The sequence below is a fragment of the Cricetulus griseus genome, chromosome 6 (genome assembly GCF_003668045.3).
Source record: "Cricetulus griseus strain 17A/GY chromosome 6, alternate assembly CriGri-PICRH-1.0, whole genome shotgun sequence".
Classification (NCBI taxonomy): domain Eukaryota; kingdom Metazoa; phylum Chordata; class Mammalia; order Rodentia; family Cricetidae; genus Cricetulus; species Cricetulus griseus.
In genome coordinates this window covers 18,472,153-18,495,172 of record NC_048599.1, presented here as the reverse complement: position 1 = coordinate 18,495,172, position 23,020 = coordinate 18,472,153, and the positions used below count along the sequence as shown (strand labels likewise).

General features: G+C 41.0%; 1 protein-coding gene across 5 annotated transcripts in view; it reads right to left on the bottom strand.

Annotated features, from left to right (window-relative positions):
• Nucleotides 1-23,020, bottom strand: part of Chd6 (chromodomain helicase DNA binding protein 6) — a 192,164-nt gene that overhangs the window by 51,413 nt on the left and 117,731 nt on the right. For all 5 annotated transcript variants that reach the window (XM_027423516.2, XM_035446807.1, XM_027423517.2 and 2 more), the window contains 10 exons: nt 18,495-18,659; nt 16,582-16,761; nt 15,432-15,542; nt 13,248-13,450; nt 12,434-12,633; nt 11,827-11,986; nt 10,356-10,445; nt 9,237-9,340; nt 6,002-6,131; nt 4,094-4,154 (listed from right to left, as the gene is read on the bottom strand). In XM_027423516.2, coding sequence (XP_027279317.1) covers nt 4,094-4,154; nt 6,002-6,131; nt 9,237-9,340; nt 10,356-10,445; nt 11,827-11,986; nt 12,434-12,633; nt 13,248-13,450; nt 15,432-15,542; nt 16,582-16,761; nt 18,495-18,659 — 1,404 coding nt within the window. The remainder of the gene's footprint in view (nt 1-4,093; nt 4,155-6,001; nt 6,132-9,236; nt 9,341-10,355; nt 10,446-11,826; nt 11,987-12,433; nt 12,634-13,247; nt 13,451-15,431; nt 15,543-16,581; nt 16,762-18,494; nt 18,660-23,020) is intronic.

Genomic DNA, 23,020 nt, shown 5'->3' with positions numbered 1-23,020 from the left:
GGTGAGAAAAAAGGAGGAAGAGGGAGTTAACAGGTCTGTTTCAGATGCCGGCCCTTCCCTTCCATGTACAATTGTCAGTCTGTGCACCGGGAGTCAAGTCACATAAATCACATCTGTTTAGAATCTGTCCACCACATTCTCCAGAGGCTGGAGAGAACTGACTCCTACAAGTTCTCTTGACCTTTGACCTTTATAAGAACCATAACCCAATTATAATACATAGGGAAGGGTAAAGGGACAAAATGAGATCTTCATACTTGATTTGATTTGGGAAAACATGAAACTAGTGACTGATAATATGTTTGTAACAAAATATAAATATCAATAAGACCACAAAATCAATATGTAGTTTTAGGCTACATATGGATGTTTTAGTAAAAATGGGCTGTATATTGGACAGTATGACAACAAAACTGTATTACTAAGAAACACCTTTGTCATGTGTAATTTGTGATATGTGTACAACAAAATCACTTAATGACACACTTCTCACAACACATCCCATTATTAAATGATGTTTCCCTAAAGATAACTAAGAGGTGGGATAATAAAAAAATGTTCAAGAAGAAGGCAAGACACAAGAGAGTAAGAAATAGAGAACACAAGTAATAATAGGCCCAAGATATGTATAAATAATCACACTAGATAGGAATGGCACAAATACATCGACTGAAAAAAAAACACCCAGAGGCAATACATTAAAACATTTAACATTAACTAGCAATATGCTATCCATAGGACAACCACTTCAAGAATAAGAGCAATTGAGAACAATTCTGGCTTGGTGGTGGCACACACCTTTAATCCTAGCACTAAGGAGGCATAAGCAAGCAGATCTCTGAGTTCAAGGCTAGCCTGGACTACAGAGTGAAGTCCAGGACAGCCAGTGTTACACAGAGAAACCTTGTCTCAGAAAACCAAGAGAATGATTGTGGACATCAACCTCAGGCTCCGCATGCATACATATCCCCCACACATGAAAACACACACACACACACACACACACACACACACACACACACACAGAGAGAGAGAGAGAGAGAGAGAGAGAGAGATTATCAAATAGAATTTAGTAATACATAAAAAAATTAAATATTTTGATCAAGCAGAACTCATGCTAGTGCTATTAAGTTGGTTCAATATTTGTCAATTAATCATGGTAATTCCCCTTACTGTTAGGCCAAATAAGGAAAAAAACAAACATTTTTATCTGGTAGGAAAAACAGCATATGATAACAAAATTCAATATCCACTTATGATAAAAACTCAGGAACTAGGATTATGGAAATGCCCTTCATTTTTGATAAAGAGACCTATAAAATAATCTACAATCAGCATAATTATTTTTAATATTAAAATTAAAAATATTTACTTATGACAAAAGGTGGTAGTGCACACCTTTAATTCTAGCTCTTGGGAGACAGAGGCAGGCGGATCTCTGAGTTTGAGGCCAGCCTGGTCAAAAGAGTTCCAAAACAACATAGAGAAACCCTGTTCCAACACATGCACATACGCACGCACGCGTGCTTATTTCAAATATATGAATGTTTTGTCTGCATGTATGTCTATGTACCATATGAGAACCTGGTCACTAGAACTGAAGTTAGGGCTAGTTGTGAGCCACCACGTGCGTACTGGTACTTGAGATCAAGAGCTCAACACTGAGCCATCTCTTCAGTGCCAGATAACATTATTCTGATAAGTATCTTCCTCCTAATAGCTACACAAGGCATGGATATTTATTCCACTATTCTCATTCAATCAAATGCTAAGTGTATCAGTCAGTACCACAAAGCAAGAAAAGGAAACAAGTTATAAAACTTGTTTAGGCCAGAGAGGAAGAATTAAAATGCAAAGAAACCCATGAAAAGGGGCCTAGACTAGGTAAGTGAAACATTTAAAGAATGCAGGGCAGGCATAAAGCATGTATTGGACTTCTGCACCCTATAATGAACATGGGTATACGGAAGTGAACTAAAATGTGTGTACAATCACCCCAAAAAAGAAACATTGCAATATAATCTAAAAAAACATGCACAGGACTTGCATATTGATGAAAGAAACAGAAAATTAAATGGAGATGACAGGAAGGAATATATCACAATTTTAATACAGTAAAAACTTCAATTCTCCTCACTGATAAGGTTTAATGTAATTCTTACTAAAATTTCAGAGAGTCTCTGAAAATACAGATAATTTTAATAGATAAACACTTTTTGTGCATGCATGTGTATGCACACATATGTATGCACACATGTGAGCACCCATGTATGGTAGTCAGAGGACAACTTGCAGGAGTCAGTTCTCTACTTCTACCATGTGTGTTCCAGGGACTGAACTTAGGTTTGGTTGTGAGCACCATTTCTTGCTGAGCCATCTTACCTGTCTACATAATTTTATTATAAAATTACAAAGACAGGCACAGGATAAGTAAAGCTCAAACAATTTTGAAAAATAATATGGTGGAAGGGAATCAGTAGGTTCAATTTTAAGACTTAGGACAGAGCTACAACAATTCAGATTGTGTACTACTGACAGAGAAAAAGAAAAAGAGACCACAGGGTAGAACCCAGAATCCTGAAATGGAACTTCACAAACATGTCCAACTGGGTTATTTCAAAGGTGCAAAAGTAACTTGACAGAGAGAAAGTATTTTAAACACTCATGGAGCAATGGGACGTGAACAGGTTAAAGAAGAATCCTGATCTAATCCTCAACATTTAAAATAGAATCAACCTAAAACGATTACAGACTTTTTGTTTTGTTTTTGGAGGCAAGGTCTCTCTCCTCTCTGTGTAGCCTTGACTGTCCTCGAACTGTCTGTGTAGACCAGGTTGGCCTCAAACTCACAGAGATCATCCACCTGCCTCTGCCTCCTGAGTGCTGGGATTAAAGGCATGTCCACCATTGCCCAGTGGATCACAGACTTTTATGTAGAACTATAAAATATGGGGGAGGGAAGGACAGAAAAGACTTTCTAGGCTGTAGGAAGAAGTCTTTGACCCGGTAACATAAACACAACCCACAAAAGCAAGGGAGAAACTCATTTCCTCAAATTAAAATCTTTTGCCATGGTAAAGACAATATAGAAAGTATAAAATTACAAAACTACAAGATGAGAGAAAATATCTTCAAACCACCTGTCTGATAAAAAGACTAGTATCTGGAATTTATCAAGAACTCTAAAACAGCAATGAAAGTAGAACACAAGCAAAGGACATGAAAGAACATTTTACTGAACAAAGCATATAGATGTAGTTAGCATTACTAGCCATTGGGGAAATACACATGGGCATTGCTACACAAGCATCAGAATGGACTCATAAAAAACAACAATATCAAATGCAGAGTGCAGGGTGTGTAAAAAGCAGATCACTTATTTACTGCCAGTAGGACAAAAAAAAAAAAATGCTACAGCTACTCTGAAAAAAAAAAAATGTGGCACAGTTTCTTAAACAAGCAAATGTACATTATATAAACAGTGCCATATCCATGTTATAGAATAACATTCAGCAACCACCCCTACCCCCAACCAAAAGCAAAAATAAAAAAGGAATTAACTATGGTTGGAACAGACAATAACCTACATAAATTTTCATATTAAGACAAGTGAAAAGCTAACTTCCTTTTAAAGGTTCATACTGCATGATTCCATTTAAGATGGACAAAGTCACAAAAATGATCAATAATGGTTATCAAGGACTAAAATGTGGTTGAAGGGGAAGACAAATGATTAGGAGATGGTGACAAGACTTTTGTAGTCATGGAAATGTCCTGTACTTTGAACCTATCAATATTACCATCTTAAATATGAAAATAAACATGATCTTACCAGTTGTTAATTTCAGGGATACTAGATACAGGGCACACAAGGTTTCTCTGTACTCTATTTTACATCTGTATCTTAAGTCTGCAGCTATCTAAAAATATTTAGAATGCAAATGAAGTCAAGTCTGTGTGCTTGGAATTTCCGTAAAAAAGCCCTGGGGTGACACAAGGCAAGGGCAGCAGTGCAATCCAACTCCCCACACCATGAGGTACTCTCTCTCAGCATGAAAGAGCATGCAGTACCAATGCAACAAATCTGACTCACCGTTTGCTTCTGGAGACCATCTAACTTGTCCTCAGCACTGTCTTCTTTATCTATGTTGCCTCTAAATAAAAGTAATTATATACCACTTAGGAGTTATATTACTACCAGGATGCTTGTAAGAAAGCCCTCCAAATCACTGCTAAAGGGGAGGTTAGCAGGTATCTTTCTCATAGGCACTCAAAATCCTAAGATTTTCCCTTTCTTTTCAGGGAACCCTACAGACACTAAGAAGGATAGAAACTACCACCAAAGAATGTTATCATGTAGGTGAGCAAGGATTTACATTCAACTAAGACCTTACATGAGGATGAAGCCTCATGATCTACCTGACACACTCTGAGGCTGACTGTTCAACAATGACACTATCAGTGAAATAGTGACTACAGCCCACCAAGAGCTGTTTGCACATGCAGCTCTGAGAAAGAGAACAGACTCTAGTCTAGACCAATAGTTGTGCCAACCAAGTGCCCACCCCTAAGCATAGTGAGGTGACCACTCCCACAAGGCACTTTCTGGGAAGACAGCCTTCTCTACTGCTGAGAAGGAAGAGCAGTTCATCCTCCTGGTATCACACTTATAACTTGGTCAGCTGCTTCATGTCTTCTGTGAGAGTAACTACTGCTGATGCTTGTTTCCATGATTCTTCAATGCTTAACCTGAAAAGCAGACAGCTGCCTTGCTCCTCCCTTAGGTGCTTCCCTGGAGCCACCAAATAGAAAAGCTCTGAGCTACACACAGATACCTCACCCAGAGAGTGTTTTTCCTGAACCAGTTAATTTAACACCAGGATGACCAGCTACACTAGGCTTTTATTATCCTGTTCACAGAAAATGCCTCTGGAGCAGAGAACATCAGACAGCTAAGTGTTCACAGGGGTTACTGGCAGTGCCATACTCTCAAGGCTAGGTCTAATCACAGCTTTGGGCAATTCAAAGCATCTTATCCTTAGCAGAGGAGAGATCTGGCCAAAGCTTACAGAACACACCTAAGAGAGAAATGCTGCTTTCTAAACCTTTGTGTATCTTGGAGATTATAGGATTTAGCTATTACTTTTGTTTTCCTGAGAACTTACACATTTGGAGATTATGCTAGCAATAAATAAAACTCAGCCAAAGAGAATGCTTCTATATTTTGTGTATATCATTCACTATGCTGAATGTCTACAAGCTCAAACAAAGGCTTCTGAGTCTGCCATACTCAGGGGTTATAGGATCCTTGGATAATACCAGCAATCAGCTGAGGAACTTTATGCTCAGGAAGTCTGCACTTGTGCCTGTGTAGCTTTTTGTCAGCTAGAAGATACGAATTCTCCCCTGAAAGGCCTCTGGTCAGACATGAGAAGACTGGTTAACAAGCCAGGCAGGACAATCAGCCTGGGGAATCCATGAAGGACAGGGGAATTTGGTTCAAAAAACAAGTGAAAGGCATAGTAGGATGAACTGAAAGAAGCAATTTGAAGGACATGGTCACAGTACAACAAGGCTTAAGAGAGATGTCAGACATTGAAGGAAACCTGTGGTGGTTTGAATGAGAAATGGGCCATCCAAGCCCATGTCTTTGGACACTTGGTCCCTAGTTTGGGAAGCTTATGAAACCTTTAAGAGGTAGAGCCCTGCTGTGGAGGAAGTATCACTGAGGTAGCCTGCCTCCACTTCCTGTACCCATGAAATGTGATCAACCAGCTTCCTGCTCCTGCTGCCCTATGTCTTCCCTCTCCATTTTGGACTCTCTCTGGAATATTAAGACAAAATAAATGCTTTATTCTATAATGTTCTTGGTCACATATCTCATTACAGCAACAGAAAAGTAATGAACACATAAAGATACAGAATCCTGGATGTATGTGGAATAGGACACACATTGGTGACAAGGCATGTGACATCAGAGTGGGCCTATGTGGCTTCTCACCTTTCAGGAATGTCTGAGGTTCCGTCGGTAACACCCTGCTCTGCAGACAGGGATTTCTCATCAGGCATCCCGACTTTCTCTAAGAAGCAGAGTGCTGGGTCAGCCCGCATGGCATTGTACCTCTCATAACCTGAGCAGGCAATGAGATGTGTGAGAAATCAGGTCAGAACATACCAGATCTGCCCCTGACCTAGACATTTACTTTGTCTCCTTTATTCAGTAAAAACCAAGACAAAACAAACTTAACAATGCTTATTTAGGATTAATGCTAGCTTATGAGACCTCCTAACTGGGGAAGACTCTGGAGCTACTGCAGCCTTCTAGGTGTTTCTCACTAAAGCTGAAGCTTGTATAAACATTGTGTCTGTAAGTAGATGCAGGGCCAGACGGTTCTCAATGATTTGCTGCTTTGTACAGAGAAGCAGATAAGTTACAACGTCCTATTTCTCAGCCCTGACACCCTGTTATGTCGTAAATGGGCTTATTTTCACACAGTCCAATTCTATACACGAGTTAGAAAAGGAAGTGGAACAAAATGCTGTAAGTAACAAAATAAGTAAGTGCTGACTTATAAACTGGACCACAATAACTGTTTACTGGGTTAACAGACCTAAACCAGTGGCACAAACTCAGTATAACAAAAATCCTAATACATACTTGCCAGGACTTTGAATTGTCACATGTTTGAAGTAAACAAAAGAACTATTTTGACCCAGAAGATGGACAAACAGTAAAAGAAAACGCTTTATGTGTTTATATGTGGAAGCTAGAAGTTGACGTCAAATGTCTCCTTCTATCACTCTCCTTGTTTTTAGTGACAGCTCACTGAACCAGGAACTCATTAAGGTGACCAGTGAGCTCAGGTCATCTTTTTGTTCCTGCACTTTCCTCAACCCCCAGTGCCACGGCTCCAGGTAAGCACCACCATGCCCAGCTTTTATGTGGGTGCTGAGGATCCAAATTTAGGTCCCTGAGCTTGCATGCCAGGCACTTTACCCAATAAGCCATCTCTTCAGCCCTTTTCCCCACAAATTGTACTTTTTGAGAAAGCCCAAGCAGAAGGATGTGTGGTATTTTACTGATCTAAAATTATCTTTTGGGGGGGGGTTATGGGTTCTCATGAAGGTGGTATGAAATAAAATGTAACCTTATAAAAGACCCAAATCTATTGTCATACCAAACTATTTTGGGAGAAACTCTTTCAGGAAAGGGAAGACTGTTAGAATATTTCTCCTCACAGACAACGTCAGTCACTGGTTCTATGGCATGTACTAAGACCCTGCCATGGGTGCTAATGAGAACAGCTTGGTTGTTAAGAACAGACTTAACTTTGTCAGATGGGGCATTCTGTCCTGGTCTGGTGATGTACTATATCTTTCATTAGCATGCAACACCTATTACTTTCCTACAAGGAGCTATAAGAATTTGACCTTTTCATTCATTCATTCATTCATTCATTCATTTTTTTTTTTTTAATTTTGTAGACTTATGACCATTGCCAAGTTTCTCTGAGGAGACTTAGGGTCTCTAGAAATAGAATCTTGGTCTTCCTCATCATTCTCAGTTTTATATCTAGTTCAGGGCCTGATATTATACTCACTCAACAAGACTAGATGAACTTGTTTTCTTGAGATCCCTTTTCTTCCAATTACTGGTGTAGTAAGAATAATTATTTTGCCCTATCTCTGTTGAAGGTTACATCAAAACTAAACTTGCCCCAATATGTCTGTCTTAAAGAGATTCCTGCTATGGTCTGATCCCTGTAAAGAGGTGATTTATCAGATAGTGAGATGGTGAAGAGTTTTCCTTTACTGTCCCATTACCATTGAGGGAGGTTTAACTATCCATAAGCATTCTGCCTCCTTGATCTCTGCATGACACAATGGCAATGAGACAGGCTGGGATTTTCCACGTACCTAGCCTGGGTAAGTTTCTACACTGTATATTTGGTCTTATCATGTGTGGGCCTGACATCTAGAGCTGGGCCCTGTATTTCTATTTCTTCATTAGCTACAAAGCTGGAGGTAAGGAAGACTGATTCACTTTCCTAGAAACCACTAAGAGTGATCCTGAAAGAGAAACTAAGAGTGGTAATGACAAAACAAAGACCCAAGCAGTCACATGATAGGTCCTTGAGGAGGTAGAGGCTGCCTACCACATTTAGAGTAAGTTTCTAAGAATATGTTCGGAAATACCAAAATCCTCATCTTGAGGAAGATTTCATGTACCCAGGCTATCCCAAAGGAACAGTTTTCATTTAGTGCATGTGTGAGAACTATTGGGAACATTATGCAGACTAGGCTTACTATAGGACATCCTGGCTGCAGGCTAGAGTCTCAACTGAAGACTCAGCCCATTCTAGCAGAGGCGGCTCCAAGATAGAACCTTCTCACCTAAGTATGGCTACACATACCCACAAAAACCTTAGGAGATGAAAAATTACAGCACTACAATGCACACTCAACAAAGGCATGTAGGAAAGGCATGCAGGCTTTGAGGTACATAATCTGGGAAAAATGAACAATCTGAAATTGTTCACTGGAAGCAAGAGCAGACTATTAAGGCAGTGTTGTACAAGTGAGGATGGGTATTTGTTTTCATTTTTTCTAAGCTATTAAAAACATTAGTTCTCTTTAGCTTCTTAGTTAAAGAAAAGCATTAAAGACTGCCCAGCACATCTTTACACCAAGATGATAAAGTTACACACTAAGAACACAGAGCACAAAAATGATCTAAAGCCTAACACTTGTCCTCATTCCCTAATTTCTCAGGGGTACCTACTAAGTGCTACACACTAGGGCAGACATAAGGATGATTAAGAACAAATGAGAGGGGGGTCTAGAAGATGACTCAATTGGTGCTATGATTTCAATATGAAATGCCCTCTATGAGCTCACATGTATGAACACTTGGGTCTCTAGCTAGTGGCACTGTTTGAGGTTACAGAACCTTTAGGAGACAGAGTCTTGCTGGAGGAAGTATGCCATTAGGAGTGGGCCTTTTTGTTTTGACTACAGCTGCCCTTTTGAAGTTTCTCAGGATATATTCACGGTAATGTTATGAGTCACAAATTCATTGGATCAAGACTCCAGATGGATAGTTGTGAGGTTCAACCTTCTAAGAATTAGACAATGGGATTGTTGGAAGTTGCAGGAATATGTACAGCCTAGTCAAGATTGCTTGACTTAGCTTTCTAGGTAACTGCTTTGGAAGGGGTCAATTTTCTAAAACACACCGTGCTTGAACACGCCAATGAGAAGGGACTTATCAGCCTCAGCATCCCACCAATCCACTGGGATCTCCACGTAGTCAATGTCGGGCAGTAGCACATCCAGCTCCCTGTGGAAAGAAGGGTGTAGTCTCAGTGTTCCTGACTGAATGCTTAAGTAAACACTAAAGATGATCCAGAAGGTGGCAGCTCAGTATCTCTTATTGCTCACAAAGCTATTTAAGCATAAGTACTAGGTTCCCAGGCTGCACTTGAGATTCAGGAAAACCTACCATCAGCTGACTCTGGATTCTGTAAAGCAGTTCTGATGTGTATTTTTAGTTAAGAACAAGAGCAACATCTTGGGTAATCTGGTCATGGAAAAGCAACATTTCCCCCAAATGACCAAACTGAGATAAGACTGAATCCTTAATATTATCTAAACCATCTTGCCTCAGAATTGACATTGGTACAGTCTGAAGTATAAAGAGGGCCTTTCAGAAACTAAATGGTCTATTAGGTCAAAACTGACCATACGCTGCACTATTTTAGCCAAAGAAGAGCATAATGCTCAGGTACACACACACCAAGATTGGCGAACAAGCCAGGATCGGCAAGCCTGTCACCATCAGCTGCTCTAGGTTTTGGTCCATGTTCTGAGGAACACCCGAACCCTGAGCTCACTGCCTTCATTCATTTGAGAAGTTTTCTCTAAAGGTTTTGGGTCTTGGATGGAGGAACATCGACCTGGATAGTTCCTCCCTTCTTTCCCCATCCATTTGGTTTCTCCGTAGAATTTGACAACTGCCCATTAGGATTCTGATTGTGCCTGATGTAAGCCTGATTATTCCTTGTCAGGCCCAACTCCCTCTATGAGGTTAGTGTTCCCTTGCCTCAGCTTCCCAGAAACCCTACCTTCATAGTGTCAAAGGAAGAACAACCATTTTGGGATGAGTGTTGTTTATATGTTAAGCCTAAACAGGACCAGTGACTGACCTTTCTTCTCTACCTGTTTACTATCTGGGTAGCTGTCTTGGGCAGGGTGGAAACATGGATCTCCTGAAACACCAGGCTGGATGTGGCCAGTCTATGAGCAGGCAATTGACATAAATTATTTAATTCTGAGAGCTATGTGTGATATATTACCTGGCAGGAGTTCCCTCAAATGCTTTATCAGCGGCTTCTCCTAGTATTTCAGCTTTTAGGTAGTACAGCATCCGAACTCTCAAAAGCACCCTATGAAAGATGAACACATTAATACAATACTCTGGAACCTAAGACTGACAACAAATTAACAAATCCAGATAGGGAAATTAATAAGCATTCCTGAGTAGTATGAAGGAGTATACCAGAATGCACCAAAGAACAAGACACCAGGTATCAATGCCAGACATTACTAGGATAACCCTTCGCTAATCAAGAAAACAAACCACTTTCCTAGTTTCTTGTTAGACCCTCCTGTTAGCCATAAGTCAAGGCAGAGATAGTCAACAACACCTCTCTTACCCCTAATCTTTTCATGTGGCCACATGGACCACAGAAGTGAGGCTAATTAGCAAGTTTACTAGTTACAAAAGAGCATATCTGTTTAAATGGTGGTATTTTCAGGCAGTTTTACTCACACATGGTGAGATAAACACTTAAAGGGAAAGTGTTTATATATTCACGGCAGTAAGTCTTTTCCTGAGGTCTATACTCACTTTGATTCTACAGATGCTGCACTCAAGTTCCATAGCAATATACCAGTTGTGTTTTAGACAAAGCAATTAAGTGTGTGTTACTCAACTACCACTAACTACCCTGTACCATGCTTTATGTTGTAAAGTATATAGCAAAGTAAATAATTCAACCATGCTCTACAGGCACCTAGAAGTCCACTATGAAATAACAACCACAAAGGGCCACAACGAGAAACTGACAGCTGAGGCCCAGGCTGGCTATGCACAAACAGGATGAAATATGTAGAGGTGCAGTGGAGAACACCACTGCTAAAGAAATGCTTCATACTCAAGCTAAGCAGCAAAGAGGTCTGGAGTGAACACTTGCAATTCACTCGTTCAATCGAGAGTGAAGGTCAGCCACTGAGGAAAATGCCTATGTACAATGGCGGTATTCATAGAGGAACTGACTTCCAGATAACTTGTGTGACAAGAAGGGTCACAAATATTATGGACAATACCCATCATTTTAAGGAAGAAAAAAACAGGTTATATGTTTACATATACCCGTATTACAGGGTGTCTCTGAAGAAGAAGGCTGTCTCTGGGAAAGGAAATGAGAGAGCTAGAAATGTGAGGAAAAACTATTTTTGACAAAAAAATTTGTCATATGTGTGATCTATTCAAAAGAATGCAACTTAGAGGCTTTTAAAGAAAGCATAATTTCTATTATATCTGAGTAGAAAATGACACTGTGGTCTGGCTCAGAAGCAGAAAGAGGATATCCTGACCGGTTCTGGAAAGCTGGGTTAAGAGCCTCTGGGTACAGAATGTACTGCAGGAGTGAAGACTGCTGAAGGAGTTGGGGGAGAGGTGTGAAAGGATGTCCCTGTGGGTATCCCAGAAATCTGAGCTGTTTGAGCAGGGCTACCTTTGGGAAATAGGAGGGGCTAACTCACTTGTTGCAATGCTGTTTGAGGTGTTTCTTGTATCCATCATCATGTAAGACCACCTCAGGGTTGCAGGTGGCTAGCCAGTCTGCATTCTTCAGTTCTGGGAGCAAGAGCTGGTTTTTTGTCTTTTTTCCTTTCCTCCCTCTGGGGACTGGGGCAGACAACCCTGAAATGGAGAGATAATGACATAGGATGAGCCTAAAGGGCTATAACATGGGCATTAAACCTGGCTGTGTGCAGAAAAAGCATGGTGGGCCCCTGGTGACAGACTTCTCAAGTCCACAGAAAGCAAAGCTGTCACGAAGATTTAATGAATGCTCTGTGAGACTCAGGGAGGAAGAGGAGACTTGAAGGGACACTCTGGTTAAGGACAGAGAAGTACAACAAGACAAACAGTGCCAGAAGTGACAAGTACAGAATGGTGAAATTGAAAAGATGAGCCACAGAAGACAAGGTGAGTCCCTAGTTCAGGGGGATTCCTGATGGACTCAGGTATCACAGTGAACAAGGTCACATGTAGGAAATGGCAAGAGAGCCCAATTGCCCTTATAATACAATAACATAGGTAACAATGACCCAAGAGAACTCACAGCAAAGCTACTTCATCTCTTACCTGAGTGGTTCTGGAGAGTCTGGGCTTGTCCATCTTTGGAAGGTGTGATTAGTTCCCAAATAAAACTCTTTATCTTTTCATCTCCTTTGTAATGCTTGACACAGTATACCAACAGGGCCCGGCAAATCATTTCCATGTCCTTCTCATTCAGGTGCCACTTGAATCGTCCATGAGTCAGGATGTCCTTCCATCGGCCCCAGCTGATCGTAAGAATACAGAAGGTGTTGGATGAAGGGACACAGACACACCCTCCACACAGCAGGAATTAAAGACACAAGATGTTCCTCATCCTCTTATAAGTGTACTAGTTAACCCAACAGCTTTGTCCTGAAAGGCCTGTGACTCTGACTGGATGCTCCACTCGCCTCTAAGGTGTCCTACATGACGGATCACGTGCCTGCTAGATTTTTAAGTCATGATGGTCCAAATTACAGGGGGCAGAAAATAAGTTTGGAACTGAAAAAGTATAGCTGTAGTAACTACTACATAACTATGCCTTAACTGCAACATTTGTTGCACTGATTCCTTATAATACATTCCTGGGTGGGAAAGGAAGTCAGTACCAGGCAGCAAATTGATATCAGATTTGCTGTGACATTCATTTATTTGAGATCATAGTAGGTCTATACCACAGCAACACAGCACAATGATGAGGGAATTCTGGCACAAAGCACAGCTTTCTTTTGCTCCTACAGATCTCATTAGTTGGCACCCAGAGGGAGCCAGAAGTTCTCTGCACAAATCTTAGGGACTTAAAAAAAAAAGTGGGAAAATAACAGTACCTCCCTTCCCACTAAGCAGAGGCAGTACCTACCCAAAGATGAGTAGGTTCTTCTCTACCCGGAAGCACTCAGCACGGAGGTAGCGCCTGGCTTTGTCATTGAGGCGCCTGGATCTTGTGGGCCTTTCGTCTGAGTCACTGTCTAACTCTGAGAACTCCATAAGCTCGTCCTCCTCAAAGGAGTTGTAGTGTTTGGTCTGCTTCCTCACACGTGGCCGGTCAATCACTAAGCTTTCCTGAAATGGAGAAGATTGTGGGGAGGAGGCCCCTCTTCTCTTTACTCCCTACCACAGTGCACAGCACCTTGCCGCCATTCCTCAGGGGATATCTGAGGAACAACCACTCCATGTCAGTCCCTGGCAGGGAAGGCTCTTTGCAGCACACCTGCTGTCTCTATGACCACAGACAGGACAAGCACAGGGGATTCTCAGGGACTTCAAGCTATTACTTCTTGGTCCCGAGTCCACCACCATCTGCTGTTTCTGTCATCATTCTAGCAAGCAAAGACCCCATGTGCCCAAAGTGGCAGTCTGCTATTTCCAATAAAGATGGGAGTGGGAAGCACCAGCTGTTCTGCCCAGCATGGAGAGAGCAGTCTGTGCTCCAGAGACAGGATAGGGGAAAGGATTCCATCTGCTCAGCAACTTCATGAAGAAAACGCATCCTACTGCTTTCATTATCCACCCCCTTTAGTTGTATCTACTAATCTTTTGCTAAAAGACAAAACTCGTTCAGGAATCTCATTTCACCAATTGCTACACCAATTGCTTCTTCTCTAGTCCCACTATTTCTGCTCCTTATCCCATCTTCCTACATGTCTTCCCAAGGCCAGATGAAACTCCCAACACCGCTGCACGCAGCCCAGACAGTGAATTTCTAGCATCACCCTGCTCAGTGACATTGCTTTCTACTATGGAATGCTCCCATTGCTGCCTACAGGACAGGAGCTTGCCCTCCCCACACAGTGCCCCTTGACTAAGAGACTCTTTATGGCACTACAAGCAGGTAACTATAAGAGCTCAGAATCTTCTTAAAGGAGGAGAAACAACATTTCCAGTTGAAGAAAAGATGCCAGGATAAGCAACCACCCTCAGTTATAATAACTACAACAGAATAGTTACGTGGGTTCTCACTGATTACACTAAATTATAAGCAGGAACCGTCTCCCAGATGTGTGGGCCACAGAACACAAACTACCCTTGAAAGGATAAGGACACATCTTGAAGTGAGGCAATGGGTAAGAGACAGGGGAAAAGGAGCTAGCATTTTATGGGTATCTCACGCTGGCCAGGCATCTCTGCCAGTCATAGGTTCAATGTGACTATGACTCTGCCACTAGGGCTTCAACACCTCCTTTCCCACTTGCCTGGGTAAGGTCAAGAGTGTTGCATAAAAGCACAGTCTACCCAGACTGCTGTCTGGGAGGCCAGCACAGGACTGATCCAGACCCCTGAACATGGATGTCAATTAGGTGGCCTATGCACTCTAGAGGGCCCCTGGTAGTGGATTAGTATTTTTCCCTGGTGTAAGAAGGGACTTTGAGAGCCCATCCCACGTGAAAGGATGCACTCTCGGCCTGGACACATGGGGAGGGCCTACGCCCGGCCCAGGGTCATGTGGTGGACTTTGGGGAGCCACCATCAAAGGCCCTACCCTGCCTGGGGAGTGGAGGGTGGAGGTGGAGGTTGGAGGGTTGGGGGAGGGGAGGGAGAGGGAGAAGGGACTGACATGTGAAGCAAGCTTGTTCCTAATTTGAACTAATAAAAAAAAAAAAAGAAAAAAAAAAGGCACAGTCTAGTTTTATTGTGGTGTCCATGGTCTCTCTCATGTACAAAATGGAAAAACCTGAGACACTGAAAGAAAAAAATGGAGGTAAAACCTGCAGGTATTTTCTTTCCTTTTTCCTTTGGATTGCTAAGAGGCGAAGTTGCTTTTAGAGAAATATTGAACCTGGGATCAACTTACTCATGAGTTGAATCTCTAGTTGCATTTTTCTAACTTCTTGGGTGCCCAGCAGACTGTATATTCCATCAGTCACTGTAAAGTTCTACCAGTTAACATTTATCAAGGGCTATCCATGTGCTACCATTTTTAAAGTGCACTGTAACAGCATTTCATTTAAGAATCAAGACTCAGGAGTAAATAATGAACTGAGCTATGCAGGCATGGTCCCATGCGATCCCAGTTAACTGTTCAGTGGGACAGAATAAGCCGTACCTTTTCATTATTTGCTTCAGTGTCTAATTCAGCTATTTTAGCCCATTTCTGCCAAAAATTAGGATCATCCAAGGAAATATCTGTTCTGTTTCCTGAAGCAACAAAACTAGCCTGTGAGGGAGACAAAAGTTAACAAACTGGGTTTGAGCAGAATACAAAACAAACAAACAAACAAACAAACAAAAACCCTAATTCCAAATGCACCAGAAACACAAAAGCCACCCTAACAGCACTTCCAAAATCTCAAAACAATTCAATTTTCCTGAGTAAGTAAATCAAAATTCCCATCTACAGGTTTATTTTCCTAAAACTTAAAAATTTCAAAGTAAAAAGACAACCCCTTTAGACAATAGCAATGTATTATTACCTGGTGTGTAGTTGTCTTCAAAGGCAGTATTTATTTGCTCATTTTCTTTTTTGATACAAAGTATAACAAAGTACGCTCTAGGCTGTCCTTAAACTTGCAATCCTCATGCTTTGTCAGTATATTGAAAGATGGAATTACATGTATGTATTTAAAACATAGACACACACTTTGAACATGCATGCACACCACACCTATGTTGAAAGGATGGTACTGGGTTGATATGAGGTGTTGAATGAGATGCAGATTACCTATACTTCTACTGTGCACAAAATGTTCTCCTGAACAAGTCAGGAGACTGATCATAACAGGTCATAAAGTTCCATGGGAATTAGCAGAACCGGCTGCCAGAGCAACCTAAAAGTAATTGCAGAGTTCTGAACCCAGTGGATCTGAACAACAGAAGGTGGTCCTGAGGTAAGAAGCTGGGACTCTTTTAAAAAACTCTATCCCTGTGAAGTGAAATTATCTGCTTGAATTTGAGGAATGGAAGGTATAGTTTAGGTCTACTCTCTGGCAGTGTTCAGAGAAAACTTTACAAAAGCATCCAAATGTTCACTCAAGGGCTCTGGAGCAGATCTTTTAACGAGTAGACATAACAAAGTACAGACTAGTGTCTATCTGCCTGTGGCCCTAGCTCCTCTTCCTCAGTCTGTGACTCCAAGGGTCTACACTGTCAAGAGACTGCATTTGGAAGAACAGAAGCCTCCTTAACAAGCCAAAAGAATAAACAGTGATCCCTACCCTTCCACCCAAATGACTATGGGGAAGAGGTAGGTCTTGTACCTTGGCAAAAGTGGACCCTTTCCCCTCTGACTGGATGGTGATGGTATGGGTTCTTCTTTGCAGAATCTGGTCTATGTCTTCTTCACAGAACTTGGAGCCTTCATCTTCCTCATCCATTAGGGCTCCATAAGCACCTTTCCGGAGCAGGTCCTCTACTTCCATTTTTGAGAGCTGCTGTACCTGAAAAGGGCACCAAAGTGGAAATGCACAGGAGAAAAACAGCTTCAAATGTGGCTGTCATAATTCAGGATACATCTCCTCTAGTAACAGCACACATCAGAAAGATAAACCAGAAATAACAGCTCAGATGAAAGTGCCCTGGCTACTTTGCAAGGGAGTCAGGCAGGCAACTATCTATAGGGAGCTCTGTAGTAAAGCATAATACACAAGCCAAAGGCCTAACATTCTTCAGGACACTGGTTATCATTAAATGTCATAAGCCATTAAAGCTATGCACCATTGAAGAAGATATACTTGACATCTTATTTTAATATTTTAGTTTGAAATATCTTTAAAGCCTCCAGATGTACCACATAAGCTGAGGGAAAATGATTTATTCATTATTAAATAAATACATTTGTATTGGAAATGATGTCATCCCTTAACTTAAAAAAAAAAAAAAAAGGATCCTGTGCCAAGTGTGATCTTTCAACCACTTGTTGAAAACAGGAAATGGAGTTCAAAACACCCTTTCCTGGTTCTAATTAACAATCTGGTTCTCTTTATTTCGATCACAAGAGGGAATTCCACAGCTCCCAGGAAGGGCAATTTGGAGTACTACAGTTAGTAATATATGCATAGCTAAGGATATAGAACATCTGCACTAAGGTTTTAACTCCATTTCTGATGCTCTAAGTCTAGAGATGAAGGAGATATGCTGCTTTGTACTTAGGAAAATTTGAGAATTTGGGCAGTAATTCTTAACCCTCTCCAATCCAAAATCGCATTGCCACTGTTTTTTGAGCCTGGGTCTTAATGTACCCAGGTTGGCCTTGAAAATTCCATGTGTAGCAGAGGCTGGCCTTGATCACTGATCCTCTTGCCACACTTCCCAAGTGCTGGGATTATAAGAATGTGTTACTGTGTTCAACTAGAAAAAAAAATGGCTTTTATTGCCATACTTCCAGCTAATTTGTTCATTTATTTACTATCACACATTGAACACCTTTAAGCTACTGTGCATTGCTTGGGGTCATGGGGCAAGAGATAACACTAATCCCATTACATCATCAAGAAGCTCAAAGCAAAGTCAGTTTGAGAGATGGTTCTGGGGTTAAGAGCACTTGCTGCTCTTGCAGAGGCTTGGCTCCTAGCACCCATATAACAGCTCCCAACTATTTGTAACTACAGTTATAGGAGATGGGAAATCCTTTCCTGAACTCTGCAGCCACCAAGGTATACACACATACATTCAGGCAAGCACTCATACACATAAAAGTAAGTAAACCTTAAAAAAAAAAAAAGCAGTGCAAGGCCTGGGGTGTGAGATAAGGTAACATATTATAAAAATGTTAGGCCTTTGGCTCATATATATAAAGAATGTTAAACCTACCAGTTCTGATGGGTGTGGTTAAAATTTACTGCAATGTTATTATTGAGCAGCCCTACTACACACCTGCTCCCAGACTGCCTGTATCTGTTCAGAAAATGCAGGGACTGCTTCCAAACTATTGTCTACTATAGGAGATTACCCAATTATGCTGTGGAGGACTGACTCAAAATGGTGAAAAGGAACCCAGAAACAGCTTTCAGAAGGAAAAAAAAAAAATCCTGTCAAGTGCTCCTTTTTTTGTTTGTTTTTGAGACAGTCTCCTTGTTGATCCCTGACTGGTTGGTACTCAGGTAGCCATCTGCTTGGTTCTGGGATCAAAGGCACATGCTCCTCGAGCTGCAGACAGGTACGATGTACTCACTCCATTGGTGCTTCCCTTTCTGTTGATGTCCTGAAGGATAGCTTTGTCCAGGCCTAGCTTCAGGCTGGCCTTGTCAAACATTTCCCGCTCATAGGAGTTTCGAGTGATTAGGCGATACACCTTCACGGCTTTGCTCTGCCCTATACGATGACATCGGGCCTGAGCCTGGGAAGAAGGGTCACACATTTTGTCACTATGCATACTCACATTTTCACACAAACACAATGACAGTAGCCCCTGTGGGGTGAATGGTCAGTTGGTGTCATTTACCATGTTTGGAGTCACTCACTTCTTTCTTTCTTTCTTTTTTTTTTTTTTAAGATTTTGTTTATTTATTATATATACAACATTCTGCTTCCATGTACATCTGCACATCAGAAGAGGGCACCAGATCTCATAACAGATGGTTGTGAGCCACCACCATGCGGTTGCTGGGAACTGAACTCAGGACCTTTGGAAGAGCAGTCAGTGCTCTTAACCTCTGAGCCATCTCTCCAGCTCGAGTTACTCATTTCTTTACCAACTGGCTCACCGACTACAGTGTGGTGAAACAAAGCAAAGGGAAGGACACAGCTGTCCTCCCACCTGGCTTGTGGCCAGTATGCAGACATCTTGTGAGGTGAAACTCACCCTCAGGATGCTGTTCTACCTCTGGGAAATGCCTCAGAGGCAGCAGCACTGCTTTTCTTCTATTTTTAAATTTCACTTAAAAAAATTCAAACACAGACAAAACCAGAGAAAAGCATAGCAGACCCTGTGGACAATCTTGTCTTTTCTACCACACTCCTACTCTCCCCTAATGGTAAGGCAGCAAATCTTAAGTGGTGATCCTCATCTTTACATAGTTTACTACAGAATTCTAATGACAAGACGTATCACCCCACCACCTCTATACCTAAAATAATTCTGTTTCCCTGTTGCCCCCTGCCCACCTCCTCCTAGCACTGGAGACTGAACAAAGGTCTAACAAATGGCAGGCAGTGTTCTACCTCTAAGCTACATGCCCCCCACTATCAACCGTCCAGCCTTCCCACACAGCTGCTAATGCAATGTGCTGGTTTTTTGTTTTCCTGTCTTGCTTGACATATTTGTGCTGTGTCTGAATGGGTGTTTTTGTCCCTTTGTATTTCTTCTAAACTGGAGTTATACCTTGTGACCTGATTAGGTTAAGATCTAATTTTTGGCGACGTATCTCACTGATGGGCTTTCAAATTCCATCAAGAGGCACATGCCTGCCTTGTATGGACTTGGAAGACCACTATGTACATCCATTTCTTTATTGGAGGTTATAATTGCCTTCATTAATATTTTGGTTGTCCTAATATACCATTATTAAAGAAAAGTTACACATTTGATTCTTCCTCTTCATTTACTCAATTTCCAAAACAATATCCTCTAAAGTGACTAATAAGGTTTTTATTATTAGTTCTTTAAGGAACACAATGAAGTCATACGCTGCAATACAGTTGTTAAGTGTTACCGCACTGTAGTCATATGGCCTACAGGAGCCTCTGCAGATTGATGCCTGAACTTTTGCAACATTGTCCAGTAGACTATGGAGAAGACTCTACAGACTGACTCTGTGGTATTAGGATGGAGGTATCAGTATGAATTAATGAACAGGTGTGTGTGTGTGTGTACACACACATTTTAAAAGAACACAAATAGCTATGTACTTATGCCTACAAATTGTAGCAAAGACAGTCTTTAATAGTTCAATTGTTTTTAACATGTTACACAGTTCTTTGTGGTATTTCCTGTATAAAACCAGATTCACCTATTCTTTAAAAAGGAATCCTGTTATATATATATTTTTTCTTCAACAAGAAATGTCCACTCATGCAATCAAGCAGAGAAGGGTGCCATCAACAGTGACTAGGGAGGGATGGTCATGCCACACATGTGAAGCTTGCAGGTACCCCTGCAGATCCGAGTGCTTTTTTGCTTTGGCAGAGGTGAGCCTGAGCAGTGACAATGTGCCCTGGCTCTCAAATGAGTGAAGACAGTGGCAAAAGAAAATGACAGACTCAGAGACCTGTTTCTTTCTCATGGTCTTACTTGTGACCCCAGCATCTGGAACAGAATAGCAAGCAGTAGGACCCATGACTCAAATGCCAGGCTGTTAAAGGAAGCTAGCATCCCACCGAACCAGAGTTTGAAAGTCTGGGGGAACAGAAAAAGGGATGAGTCTAAGTAGATTCTTAAGTCTGCCTATCAGGAAATCATCCTGGTTAGAATCAGATCTTCCCCTAATCAGATCCTCTATGACTGGAAATGACACCAGAATCCTTTAGCAGTGTTAAGTGGCATGACAGCAGAAGCCCACCAAACACAATGTAATAGCTATTATTGGTTGTCAACTTGATTATATCTAGAATTTACTAAAACCCAAGCTACCAGACATGTTTGTAAAATGTTTTCTTAATTGAATCATTTGGAAGACCTACCCTAAATCTGGGCAGCCCACCACATAAAAGAACATGGAAGAAAAGAGCCTTTGCTCACTCCTGCTGGCAAGTTAACTTCCCATGTTACTTAATATTGACTCTACTAATTTTGTTCCTTTAGAGGACACTGACGAATATGCATTTCTAGCTATCTAGTACAGTCTCAAAAAAAAAAATAAATAAAACCAAACACTACTACTACAACACACAGACAGCACTAACTACTGAAAACAGAGCATTTTTAATGGGAATTTTTTTTCAGGGGTGTGTGTGTGTGTGTGTGTGTGTGTGTGTGTGTGTGTGTGTGAGAGAGAGAGAGAGAGAGAGAGAGAGAGAGAGAGAGAGAGAGACAGAGAGACAGAGAGAGACAGAGAGACAGACAGAGACAGAGAGACAGACAGAGACAGAGACAGACAGGAACAAAGACAAAGACACACAGAGAGAAAACCAAAACACACTGCACTCCATGTAAGGAAAATAACACAGTCACACACAGCAGTAATTCCAGCTACTAACAGTTCAAGACCAACCTAGGCAATTTAGCAAGATCCTGACTCCAAATAAGAAAGGTTAGTGATGTAATCAACAGTAAAATATATGCCTAGTATACATAAGGATAATATCCCCCCCACACACCTTATAAGAGACTCCTATTGCAATTGTAATATCATCTGAACATCAAAATGAAGACACTAATGAATTACAAGACACTGAATTAAAGAGTCCATGAGTGCAAAAAAAAAAAAAATCAGAAAAAAAAAAAAAACCCTTTGGAGTAGCATTTCAATTAACAAACATGCATCAAGCCAGGGTGTCAGTGTATAAGAACTTTGTAAGCCCCAAGTGACAACTGGTTCAGGCAAAGATAAATAACAGAGGCTAACACCACAAGTGAAACTTTGGCAAGAGTAGATACTGTTCTAGTGTATTTCTCTAAAATTACTTACAAATTCTATGGGAAAAAAAACTACTACTGAGTAGGATAACTAAAGTGATAAAAGTGAACATGACCAGACCACTGTTGTGTTTCTGATTATCTGAGAAGGATGCATCAATTCAGTAGGGGTACCAAATCTGAACTTATTCCCGAGCAAGCAGACAAATCCATCTTTCACTCGTAAAAAACTTCAAAGAAAAAGAAACTTGAGGAGATGACCCAGATTAAAGGAGGCTCCAGATAAACATAATCATCAATTCTGGACTGGGAGACTGATAGTTACAGAAGACTAAGAAAGAAATGAAATACATCACAATTTGGACTAGAAGGATGGTTAGAGAGTAATGCTCTAATTTCCCGATTCTGAGAATTACACTACGGCTATAAAATAGAAGGCCCTTGTACATATGGAATAGAGACCCAAGTGTTCAGAAAATAAAAGGGCTTATGGCCCTAACTTATTCTCAATTGAAATGTTTGTCTCAGAGAAAAAGAAAACTGAAAGCATGGGCAAAACTGATAAAGTAAATATGACAAAATGCAAACCTAGTTGTGAAATCTGGATAAAAGTCTATGAGGAGTGAAAATGAAAAGTATATAAAACAAAAAATGAATAAACATATATACATAGAAATTCTTGCTGTGGCTATGTTATCTACACAGAGAGACTCAATTTTTTATTTTGTTTTTGATTTTTAAGAGCTGACTTTCTAGTTGGGTATAGCACCACAAATATGTGAACCCAGCTCTTGGGAGGCAGAGACAGGAGGATTATGAGTTCAAAGCTCCATAAGGAATTTGAGGCCAGCCTGGGGTATATGAGACCTTGTAACAAAACAACCACCCAACCCACCAAACTGATGTGGAAGAATAGAACTAAACTAAGAAACTTTGGAAAATAACATTTTTGTTTATATACTGTAACATTACAGATGAAATAACTCACCTTATTTATTTATTCATTCATTTATTTATTTATTTTTGGCTTTTCCAGGCACGGTTTCTCTGTGTAGCTTTGGAGCCTATCCTGGCACTCGCTCTGTAGACCAGTCTGGCCTCGAACTCACAGAGATCTGCCTGCCTCTGCCTCCCGAGAGTTGGGATTAAAGACATGTACCACCAATGCCTGGCTATTAGTGAAT